At 41.9% G+C, this 12,625-nt stretch overlaps 1 protein-coding gene across 1 annotated transcript in view; it reads right to left on the bottom strand.

Annotated features, from left to right (window-relative positions):
- Positions 1-521: 521 nt before the first annotated feature.
- The window catches only part of LOC129701584 (serine/threonine-protein kinase 32B-like), a 276,952-nt gene continuing 264,848 nt past the window's right edge, over positions 522-12,625 (bottom strand). Inside the window, 3 exon segments of the mRNA XM_055642860.1 lie at positions 522-2,793; positions 5,967-6,031; positions 6,599-6,730. Of these exon segments, the coding sequence (XP_055498835.1) occupies positions 2,658-2,793; positions 5,967-6,031; positions 6,599-6,730 (333 nt within the window). The 3' untranslated portion in view covers positions 522-2,657.

The raw sequence follows: 12,625 nt of genomic DNA, 5'->3' as shown, positions 1-12,625 counted from the left end.
TAGAGACACTTTTTGCAAGCTTTAGAACCAATAGACATTTTTTGAAAGCTTTAGAACCAATAGACATTTTTTTTTTTTTTGCAAGCTTTAGAACCAATAGACACATTCTGCAAGTATTTTAGAACCACTAAGGCACTTACATTTGAGTAAACATGTGTTCAGTGTTATTCAGCTCAGAGAACCGCGACCCTCTGCCTTCCTCCATCTTGAAGAGACTGTGTGGTACACCACTTCCTGGTTTTATAGTCCTTCCCCCCTGCCGCCAGCGGGGGCAGCAGAGAGAATGGGGAATTTTGTAAAAACATTAATATATCTGTCATTTTTAATCGACGGGAAAAATCCTCGGCACTCATGCGGTGGAGGGGGGCTCTGAGCAAGGTGACCAAAAATGACAGCCGCAGGTGGCGGAGTTCTCTCGGAAATCACAGCACAGAAGGTCAAAACCGGTCAAGAACAGACTTTTAGTAATATAGATATATATAAATAAAAAATAGAAACAGGTATCAAAAACTATAAACATTATTCAATCATGATTTAATGCTATTGTCACTTTTGAAATAACAACATAACTTTCATGATAGTTCCTTCCAAATCCTCTAACATTATCCTGGCCGATGTTAAGTAAGTGGTCACAGTTTAAATCCCCACTCAGTTCATGCAAAGTGTTCGCATTAATGATATGAAAGTAGTTTGCGCTGCCCAAAATTAGGCATTTTACAATTTTTTTACACGGCATAGATAATGCATTAATTTTATCAGTATCCCACATTAGGTAGCATCTCTTGCTGAATTAATGGCAACAGTAAAGACAAATTACAGGTGATAGAGTGGGCATAGCAAACCGATCACTTTCTATTTGGCAGTTGCAAGCATCGAAGTGATAGCAAAGGGAGCAAAAAAATTAAGTATAAGTTACCCTAGCGTTAACTTAATTTGTTCATTATAAATGTTATTTCTGTATTCATATCGTCTCTGACAACAACAGGTTTGTAAAATGTCAAGGAATAGCCATTAACCAGCATGAATTATTGTCAATACATCTAAAATTATAATTATTGTACTTACAGTTCTCAATCTGTACAAAACCAGACTATTTAAAATGTCAGTGTCAATTAACTTAAAAACAGACATACCACATACTAGGCTGGGCATTAACACAGACGATTACATTTATATTAAGACGTAAGTTATTCGGAACAAAAGGTTCATTATTAACAAAAAGGAGCACGTTACATTTTAATGATTTAACAACACAGGTTCTTTCCTGAATCATGAAAATTGTACATATATATACATAGAATATGTTAATCCAGATAACTAAGAAGAATTTCCATCAGGCCAAAGGTATAACATAGTTAAAGCATCAGGGAGACCACACACTAGAACATAATCTTTCTGTGGGCATGGTTCAATACTGTGCATATTTTTAAGACGAGATCATAATCATAATAATCATAATCAAACTTCCGACTACCCCACATTCCTCATTGTGATGGAAGGCAAAAAAAAGTTCAATCTCTTCCCTTCTTTGTTCTCCGGTGGTCAGAGGCCTCGAGCCTTCTGCCGTCTAGGTGATCTTGGCTCCCGTAGCCGGCGGTCGGGCCATCCTCATCAGGGCGATCAAGCTCCCGCATCAGAGAGATCTCAGCTCCCCCGCACCAGGTGATCAGATCTCAGGTTGAGGCTAGTCAAACCTCCTGCGGCTTGGAGCTTCCCAACATCGGTCTCTACCCGAGACTGCGAGCTTCTCGATGGTGAAATCCGCAGGCCGCGATTGGAGCGTTGATCCCAGTCAAGGGACCACAGTGGGGTTCAAAGCCAGTCTCGAGCAAGGTCGCCAACTCCATGATGTTAGGCCGCAGAGCGACCAGAGATACGATCCGGAAAACAATCGCATCTCCAGCAAGGTAAGAGATAGAAAAAAAGTTTCCCCCGACTTCCTTCCCCCACCCATCACATAAAACAAACCAGAGAACATTAACACAATCTTTTTAAAACACACTAAAAATAACACAAAAGCCAACAAGATAGACAGACCATTGGCAAGGCTGCCATCGTTGATGGTGCCACCCGGCATAAAATGTATAAATTCTCAGGGTTTAGATGGGTTGCCTGCACTTAAAACAATTTTAGTGACTTGATAGGAATCAATGTGAGAAATTGTTTTCAAAATGGTTTAAAGATGGGTTATCAATGTTTGTTGTGTGTATGAAGGAACTGCAGATGCTGGTTTAAACTGAAGATAGACACAAAATGCTGGAGTAACTCAACGGGACAGGCAGCATCTCTGGAGAGAAGGAACGAGTGACTTTTCGGGGTTGAGTCTGAAGAAGGGTCTCGACTCGAAACGTCTCCCATTCCTTCTCTCCAGAGATGCTGCCTGTCTCACTGAGTTACTCCAGCATTTTGTATCTATTATCAATGTTGTTGTCTTCTGTGTAAGGCTGTTGTCCTGCCAATATGTTCACTCTTTTCCAGTCTGTTGCATAAATGTAGACAATGGACTTCTCCAGTCGTTTCTTTCAAATAATGAATCCTCTGAGTTGCTTTCTTGTGAAGAGAAGGATACTTAAACCACAAGGCATGCACTGAAATAATGCACACTATAATACAGATATCTTTTGAGTTCTTGGCTGGCTCAGACTAACTCGGGTGGATTAGCTAGGAATAGTTGTGCAAACAGATTCAAGCACATTGTTATTGTGACCATCCTGTGTCTTTTCATGTGTTTGACCGCAAGTTCCATTTTCTTTGCTGGATGTTTGCCCAACTTCTGCTTGTGATTTTCTTAACCTGAAAAGCAAATGCCATAATTTGATGTTTGAGTACAGTTACGTAATAAGCATGCTACGTCTTCAAGGCCAATTTGGAAGTGCAAAAGATTTTCAATGGCAAATCTCCAATAACAAATCTATTGTTTACCTACAGAACACTAAAGGCCCTGTCCCACTTACGTGTCATCGTCGCGTTGAGGTGCACAGGCATCGTGTTGCCGCGCGGGGCTGGTCCCACTGAGAAGCGTGGAGGGGTATGGAGTTGTGCGCAGTATCGCGTGGCACTCTGAAATTCTGTAGCGAACTAAATCTTCGCGCCCCACCGGCCTGTCGCGTATCTGACAGCCAAAGTGGGACAGGCCCAAGACCCTGGCATGACACAACGTCTCAGATCCAACAGCAGCAGAAGCAGGCAAACGATCGTTGATCTCGGCCTGAGGCTCACGACCGTTGCGGTCCGGATCCGCCCCCACTCCTACTCCTAGAGCGGGGCCAAGACGATTGGAGATAGACACAAATTGCAGGAGTAACTCAGCAGGACCGGCAGCATCTCTGGAGAGAAGGAATGGGTGACGTTTCAGGTCAAGACCCTTCTTTCAGACTGAAGAAGGGTCTCGACCCAAAACATTACCCATTGCTTCTCTCCAGAGAGGCTGCCAGTCCCGCTAAGTTACCCCTGCATTTTGTGTCCACCTTCAAATGACGTCACGTGCTCCAGACGACTGTGCGGACGCATGAAGTCGCGCGCGGCCTTCACGGGATGGTCGGGCCTCAATGCGACCACGAGGTTGCGTAATTAGTGTGCCAAGGACACGTAAGTGGGACAGGGGCTTAACGTCCCAAAACGTAATGCTCACTTTCACACTTTGACCGTAAAACTGGAATTTTGTCTCATACTATTTTCAACTTTTTAATTTTTTTCTAAATTTCATCTTGGCCTGGTTGGCATTAAAGGTCTGGCTTGGGATATGCAGTCATGTAGCCCAGATGAGTAACAGCATTTTATTTTGTAGATGGCATATTCTTCAGCTGTTCCACACTGCTGGCAGAGGAAGTGAATGATTAGGGCAGTGGTTGAGGTGTGAGTCAAGCAAGCTGCTCCCCTCTAGATGTGCTAAGTTTCAAGAGTTTTTGTTGTTTAGTTTAGAGATACAACATGGAAACAGGCCCTTCAGCCCACTGAGTTCACATTGATCACCCGCACACTATCTACTACCTCCCATGGTCTATTTCTGTCTCAATCTGACACTTCACTTTCCTTCTGGATTTCTCTGTTTACAAGTCAGGTGATAGATTATCACCCAAATCTGAGGAAGGACATTATTGCCATAGAGGGAGTGCAGAGAAGGTTCACCAGACTGATTCCTGGGATGTCAGGACTGTCTTATGAAGAAAGACTGGATAGGCTTGGTTTATACTCTCTAGAATTTAGGAGATTGAGAGGGGATCTTATAGAAACTTACAAAATTCTTAAGGGGTTGGACAGGCTAGATGCAGGAAGATTGCTCCCGATGTTGGGGAAGTCCAGGACAAGGGGTCACAGCTTAAGGATAAGGGGGAAATCCTTTAAAAACCGAGATGAGAAGAACTTTTTTCACACAGAGAGTGGTGAATCTCTGGAACTCTCTGCCGCAGAGGGTAGTTGAGGCCAGTTCATTGGCTATACTTAAGAGGGAGTTAGATGTGGCCCTTGTGGCTAAGGGGATCAGAGGGTATGGAGAGAAGGCAGGTACGGGATACTGAGTTGGATGATCAGCCATGATCATATTGAATGGCGGTGCAGGCTCGAAGGGCCGAATAGCCTACTCCTGCACCTAATTTCTATGTTTCTATGATTATTGACCAACTTTTATTACAAACTACAGACTCCCAGAGCTATCTCAATCATGCTTTCTCTCACCTGCTTCTTGCATTGCATTCTTCTAGCTCTTCTGCTTCTGTCATAACTGTTCTGATAATGAGACCTCCCTTTATCCTTAACTGTGCCACCAGAATGTTACCTGGACTTCTGGGCTAGAGTTATAGGGAGATGTTGGATAGGCTGGGACATTTTTCTTTGGAGCGTAGGATGCTGAGGAGTAACCTTATTGAGGTGTACAACATCACATCACAAGGAGAATGCTCACAGCTATTTTCCCAGTATGAAGGGAACTGTTGATTCTGAAACTAGGGAGGCACATACTTAATATGAGAGGGGAGAGATTAAAGTGAAACCTCAGGGGAAATACTTTCACTCAAACAGTAGTACATATCTGGAATGAACTGCTGGTTGAATCTATGGAAGCAGATACAATTAAGACTTGCAATAGATATTTGGATAGATATATGGATTAGAAGGGTTTAAAGGGCTCAGGGCCAAATGCAGGTAAATGGGATTAGCTCAAATATGCCAACTTGGTCAGACTCGGAAGAAAGATTCTGACCTGAATTCCCGTCTCTCCTTTCCTTCCACGGATGCTGCCTGGCCCACTGAGTTCCTCCAACACTTTGTGTTTTGTTCAAGATTCCAGTATCTGCAGTTTTTTGTGTCTCAAAAAGATTCTACAGTTCAATATCAAACCTGTTACTTTTCCCCACTGCTTGTTCCATATTCAATTCATTAGGGGGTGGATTGGGAGGAGAAGATAATGAAGTCCCAACATTTTTCATTTAGCAGTCGTACAGTCCTTAAAATCATTCTGCATTTACAATGAGCCAGAACTTGTCCGTGGTATGGTATCTGCTGCTTGTAAAATAGCAGCAGTCCCTCTAAAAGATGTTAGTGTCATAGTCACACAGCACAGAAACACACCCTTCCACCCATGAAATCTTTACTGGTAATCAAACACCCAGTTACTCTCATTCCATTTCATTCTCTCCACATTTGCATTTTATCAGCTCCCCCAGGCTGTCCTACTCACCCAACCACTGGGGGTATTGCACAGTGGCTGATTGACCTACCGAGCTGCACAGCTTTGGAACACCAAAGGAAACTGGTGCATCTACATGAGGCAGGGAGTACTTGTAAACTTCACATAGACAGCACTCGAGGTCAGGATTGAATACAGCTGTGAGGCAACAGCTCTATCAGATGCACCATTGTGCTGCCTTATTCTTGTTGCGGCAGTATCACTCAGGAACATGGTCATTCTTGATTTTGATGTGAATCCTTTTAATGATGCCAGTGCGAAGCTGAGTAATCAATGCACTTACTTTTCTCTGTTGAATATGGTGAAGTCATTGTGGACTGTTTCCAGACACTGTTGGAGATGGCCATTCTTCAAGATAATGAATGTTCAAGGAAAAAGCAAGACAAATGTTAGATTGAGAGACACAATTAACCTAGCTGGCAAATGCTTCACATAAATTTGAAATTTAATTACTGAACATATAACATAACTTTAATAATAAATGGTAAATAAAGCGTTATTTACTTTCTTGTTTTAATTCGTTATTGCTATTTTGTAAACTGGATTATATTTAGAAAATCTACTCTTAAAGATAACCTTTTAAAACATATAATTGATCCCAGCAATTTTCAGTGTTCCAAATTGTAACTCCGCAGAAGTGCCAGGTGCATTAAAGTGCATTCTCAAGATAGAATCACAGGAAGAATAACCTTGGCTTTTGAATGTCAAGCTCTGAATGTTTTTTTGATTGGTAAGGGAAGCACTACCTCCATCACCAAAATAAACAACAGAAAATGGAATTGTTCCATAATTTCAGCATTTCTTTATTGTGATCACTAAACCCACTGAAAGCTGCAGCTGAAGATTTAATCTGCCTTTTTACGATGCAGTGCCAATGTGGAATGGGATGTCTCAAGTTAGATCAAGGCATCTTACCAGTGGTGAAGATTCTTTATTGAGATCTTTCGATTTATTCTTAGCCAGCCTTTTCTTTTTCTTGTGAAGAGGTTTCGACTCCAATATCATTTCTTCTAGTTCAAAGGTTGGATCACAATTCAACCTGCCTTTCTGTTCGAAAAGGGAAAACGTGGCAATCGAAGAGTGAATGTCAACAATGATATCCTTATTAAAAGTGATTCATTATGAAAGGGCAACTAAGTTTAATACCTTTTGTCACTGAGTTTTAAATTGAAACTGCAAGTGCAGCTGGTATCCTTGATAAAAATCTGTTGAAGAAATTCTTCAGGTTGATGAAGATGCAACTGTTACAGTTTAGTGTGGTGGATGGGGTAATAATGTGGAACATATAGCAAAGATAAGAGATAGTTGGTGGGGGCAAAATGTTACTGGTGTCCAAATAAAGAAAGGTAATGGATTGAGTTTTCAACACATGAGAATTATTTTTGTGCAACTGTGTTTCAATCAAGTATACTGCCTTGAAGTGTCAAGGGGAGAAGAAGTATTGAGTAAGGTTCTGCCTCTTTTATTCTATGCAGCCCTTTTGCTTTAACGTTCTCTGTATTTCTGTCAGAGAGGGAAGACTTCAATGCTAATGGTTTTGGCAATGCTTCCCTGCTGATTTTTTTTTTTTTACAAGCTATTGCAGAATGGGTTCAAGCATAAGAAGCCAGTCAGTAATTTCAATTCTTTGGATTAGATTTGACTATAGGAAGTTGGTATACAATATGCTAATATAATACTTTTGGGTGAATTTTATGGAAACTTTTAAACAGTACTTGTGTTAACATTCTTGGGAGAATCCATGGTTCCCAAACATCTCTACACTGGGATTTTCCTTACATCATGTGTGCTTGAAAGATTGAAAAATACAGCATGGAAACAGGCACTTCAGCCCACCGACTCCATGCTAACCATTGGTTACCTCCATTCACATTTATTCTATGTTATTCACTTTTACATTCACTCTCTGCACACTTGGGGCAATTTACAGTGGCCAATGAACCTACAAACCTGCATGTCTTTGACTTATGGGAGGAAACCAGAGAACCCTAAGGAAACCAAGTGGATTTTACTTGCAACCATGGAAATAGAATTAAAGTAATTCAATAAAGGCAGAACATGCAGTGGGCAGTCAGCAGGCAAGGAAGCATCTGTGGAGAGAGAGAGAGTTAATAGTTCAAGTTGATGATTCTTTATTAAAGCTAGAAAAGTGAGGAAAAAAGTGTGAACATTTCCAAGGGGGTTGGGGCTGTAGGCAATAGAGGAAAGACCAGGGTTGTCCATTGGACACAATCACCTTTGGTGGTTGGCTAGTCGAACTGAAATTAATGTCTGTAATTTATACATGATCCGTAAAGAGAAGTGCAAGTAGAGGGAGATGGAAGACGGTTGAGAGTAAGTACAGTGGAAAGAGAGTGAGAGAGAGAGAAAATATGTTGACGCATTGAGAATGTAGAATGCAAAGTTACTGGAAGTCTGAAATGATAAAAGAGAATAGTGGGAATAGAATTCTTCATCACTTAATCAATGCAGCATTTCCAGCCCAACTAGATGTCTTGTTCATTCCTGGTCAACCCAATCATCCTTCCCCAAACATCCCCCGAGATTCAATTTTAGGGCTATTGCCAACAATGCAGTAACTCCAAACTGACATCTTCACCAGTCAACAAGCTATCAATACTAAGCAGGTGTCTACAATCCATTAGTCTTGGATCCACATTTTTTAACACAGGGATTAAATCAATTTCTAAGCGCAGTTGTCAACATTTGACGATGATGGGACTTTGAATGTGCAGCTTACACTGAAAAACATTAAAATATAGAAGGTCATAACAAGCTAACTGTGAGTGGACACATGAAATTCAACCCAAAGTAACAAAAGTAAATGTAGGAGTGAAAAAGCATCCGGTGAAAAACATGAAATTGAATGGATAAGAAGCATAAAAAATTGTGGGGATTACTGTTACAAAAATCAGTAGCAATAGTAGCACTTGCAAAGAGTAGGAGTAAACGGGTCCTTTTCACAATGGCAGGTAGTGACTAGTGGGGTAACCGCAAGGCTCAGTGCTGGGACCCCAGCTATTTACAATATATATTAATGATCTGGATGAGGGAATTGAAGGCAATATCTCCAAGTTTGCGGATGACACTAAGCTGGGGGGCAGTGTTAGCTGTGAGGAGGATGCTAGGAGACTGCAAGGTGACTTGGATAGGCTGGGTGAGTGGGCAAATGTTTGGCAGATGCAGTATAATGTGGATAAATGTGAGGTTATCCATTTTGGTGGCAAAAACGGGAAAGCAGACTATTATCTAAATGGTGTCCGATTGGGAAAGGGGGAGATGCAGCGAGACCTGGGTGTCATGGTACACCAGTCATTGAAGGTAGGCATGCAGGTGCAGCAGGCAGTAAAGAAAGCGAATGGTATGTTAGCTTTCATTGCAAAAGGATTTGAGTATAGGAGCAGGGAGGTTCTACTGCAGTTGTACAGGGTCTTGGTGAGACCACACCTGGAGTATTGCGTACAGTTTTGGTCTCCAAATCTGAGGAAGGACATTATTGCCATAGAGGGAGTGCAGAGAAGGTTCACCAGACTGATTCCTGGGATGTCAGGACTGTCTCATGAAGAAAGACTGGATAGACTTGGTTTATACTCTCTAGAATTTAGGAGATTGAGAGGGGATCTTATAGAAACTTACAAAATTCTTAAGGGGTTGGACAGGCTAGATGCAGGAAGATTGTTCCGATGTTGGGGAAGTCCAGGACAAGGGGTCACAGCTTAAGGATAAGGGGGAAAAATCCTTTAAAACCGAGATGAGAAGAACTTTTTTCACACAGAGAGTGGTGAATCTCTGGAACTCTCTGCCACAGAGGGTAGTTGAGGCCAGTTCATTGGCTATATTTAAGAGGGAGTTAGATGTGGCCCTTCTGGCTAAGGGGATCAGGGGTATGGAGAGAAGGCAGGTACGGGATACTGAGTTGGATGATCAGCCATGATCATATTGAATGGCGGTGCAGGCTCGAAGGGCCGAATGGCCTACTCCTGCACCTAATTTCTATGTTTCTATGTTTCTAGTGACAGAATTTAGTAAAGTTGTAGGCAATAGGTCATTTTTATTGAAAAAGAATGCAAAGGCAGGGAAGATTTATTAGATTTCAATAGAACCTTTGCTAGATTGTGCTTGAAATATCAGAAGAAAGGAAATTCAAGCATTTTGGGACATGTTGGTTGATCTGGGCAAGTTGGGCCGAAGGGCCCGTATCCATGCTGTATGACCATGACTATGAAGCTCTGGAGGTGTGTAGAAATAAATTATAAGGGGGTTACCAAAACTGAGAGGAGCAAATTTAACAGTGTCCTTTAAAATTATGGCTGGGTTCAGTTAGGTGAATGTTGAGTCAATCTTTCCACAACTAAAGGGTACCAGACCAAAGAGGGAATAATGAAACACAGGTCCGGCGTAGCACATAAGAGGAGTTTTTGACAGACGGAATTGAGAATGCCTTCTATGACAAATGGAGCAGTTGAAATGGTTTTGAAAGGAAATTTAGTTTAAAGCTATAGTGAGGAAACGGGCTCTTTGGCCCACCGAGTCTGTGTCAGCCAGCGATCTCCACACATTAACACTATCCTACATGAGGTTGCTTTGGCAAGTAAGGTGAAAGTAAATCCAAAGGGTTTCTACAGCTATATTAATAGCAAAAGGATAACGAGGGATAAAATTGGTCCATTAGAGCATCAGAGTGGACAGCTATCTGCAGAGCCAAAAGAGATGGGGGAGATATAGAACAATTTATTTTCTTCGGTATTCACCAAGGAGAAGGATATTGAATTATGTGAGGTAAGGGAAACACGTAGGGTAGCTATGGAAACTATGAGGATCAAAGACGAAGAAGTACTGACACTTTTGAAAAATATAAAAGTGGATAAGTCTCCAGGTCCGGACAGGATATTCCCTAGGACACTGAGGGAAGTTAGTGTAGAAATAGCAGGGGCTATGCCAGAACTATTTGAAATGTCATTAGTAACGGGAATGGTGCAGGAGGATTGGCATACTGCGCATGTTGTTCCATTGTTTAAAAAGGGTTCTAAGAGTAAACCTAGAAATTATAGACCTGTTAGTTTAACGTCAGTGGTGGGCAAATTAATGGAAAGGATACTTAAAGATAATATATATAATCATCTGGTTAAACAGGGTCTGATTATGAACAGTCAATGTGGATTTGCCCCTGGAAGGTCATGTTTGACTTATCTTCTTGAATTTTTGAGGGGTTACTAGGGAAAATGATGAGGGTAAAGTGGTGGATGTTGTCTACATGGACTTCAGTAAGCCCTTTGACAACGTTCCACATGGAAGGTTGGTTAAGAAGGTTCAATTGTTGGGTATTAATAGTGGAGTAGCAAGATGGATTCAACAGTGGCTGATTGGGAGATACCAGAGAGTGATGGTGGATAACTGTTTGTCAGGTTGGAGGCCGGTGACTAGCGGGGTGCATCAGGGATTTGTGTTGGGTTCACTGTTTGTCATATACATCAATGATCTGGATGATGGTGTGGTAAATTGGATTAGTAAGTATGTAGATGATACTAAGATAGGTGGTGTTGTGGATAATGAGGTAGATTTTCCACAAGATTTAGGCCATTTGGAAGAAATATGGCAGATGGAGTTTAATGCTGATAAGAGTGAGGTGCTACATCTTGGCAGGACAAATCAAACTAGAACGTACATGGTAAATGGTAGCGAATTGAGGAATGCAGTTGAACAGAGAGATCTAGGAATAACTGTGCATAGTTTCCTGAAGGTGGAATCTCATGCAGATAGGGTGGTAAAGAAAGCTTTTGGTGTGCTGGCCTTTATAAATCAGAGCATTGAGTGTAGAAGTTGGGATGTAATGTTAAAATTGTACAAGGCATTGGTGAGGCCAATTCTGGAATATGGTGTACAATTTTGTCGCCAAATTATAGGAAAGATGTCAACAAAATAGAGAGAGTACAGAGGAGATTTACTAGAATGTTGCCTGGGTTTCAGAACCTAAGTTACAGAGAAAGGTTAAACAAGATTGGTCTTTATTCTTTGGAGCGCAGAAGGTTAAGGGGGGACTTGATAGAAGTCTTTAAGATTAAGAGAGGGATAGACAGAGTTGACGTGGATAAGCTTTTTCCATTGAGAATAGGGAATATTCAAACAAGAGGACATGATTTGAGAATTAAGGGACAGAAGTTTAGGGGTAACATGAGGGGAAACTTCTTTACTCAGAGAGTGGTAGCTGCGTGGAATGAGCCTCCAGTAGAAGTGGTTGAGGCAGGTTCGATTTTATCATTTAAAAATAAATTGGATAGGTATATGGACGGGAAAGGAACGGAGGGTTATGGTCTGAGTGCAGGTTGATGGGACTAGGTGAAAATACGTGTTCAGCATGGACTAGAAGGGCCCAGATGGCCTGTTTCCGTGCTGTAATTGTTATATGGTTATACACTAGGGACAATTTACAATTTTACCAAGCCAATTAGCCTACAGACGTCTTTGGAATGTGGGAGGAAACCGAAGCATCCAGGGTATACCCACACAGACAGCGCCCATAGTCAGGATCGTACCCAAAATACTATCTTGAAAAACTTTCCAATCAGGTTTCAGGACCCACCACAGCACAGAGTCTGCCTTGTTGAAGGTACATAATGACCTACTGCTCACCATTGACTCCGGCGACTGCGCAATCCTGCTCCTTCTCGACCTCAGCGCTGCATTTGATACAGTCGACCACACCATCCTAATTGACCGTCTCCGGTACGGGGTTGGTATTGATGGCACTGCCCTGAGCAGGTTCATCTCCTACCTCAAAGGTAGGAGTTTCTCTACTAATATAGGCAACTCTTTCTCCTCCCCAGCTAACCTCTGCTGCGGGGTTCCACAAGGTTCCATCCTTGGCCCCATTCTCTTCTCCCTGTATATGCTCCCATTAGGCCTGGTCATTCAAAGGCACGGCATTTCCTTCCTTTGCTACGC

The sequence above is a fragment of the Leucoraja erinacea genome, chromosome 1 (genome assembly GCF_028641065.1).
Source record: "Leucoraja erinacea ecotype New England chromosome 1, Leri_hhj_1, whole genome shotgun sequence".
In the NCBI taxonomy this organism is placed as follows: domain Eukaryota; kingdom Metazoa; phylum Chordata; class Chondrichthyes; order Rajiformes; family Rajidae; genus Leucoraja; species Leucoraja erinaceus.
Note: the sequence above shows the minus strand (reverse complement) of the source record. Positions and strands in the feature narration are given on the sequence as shown.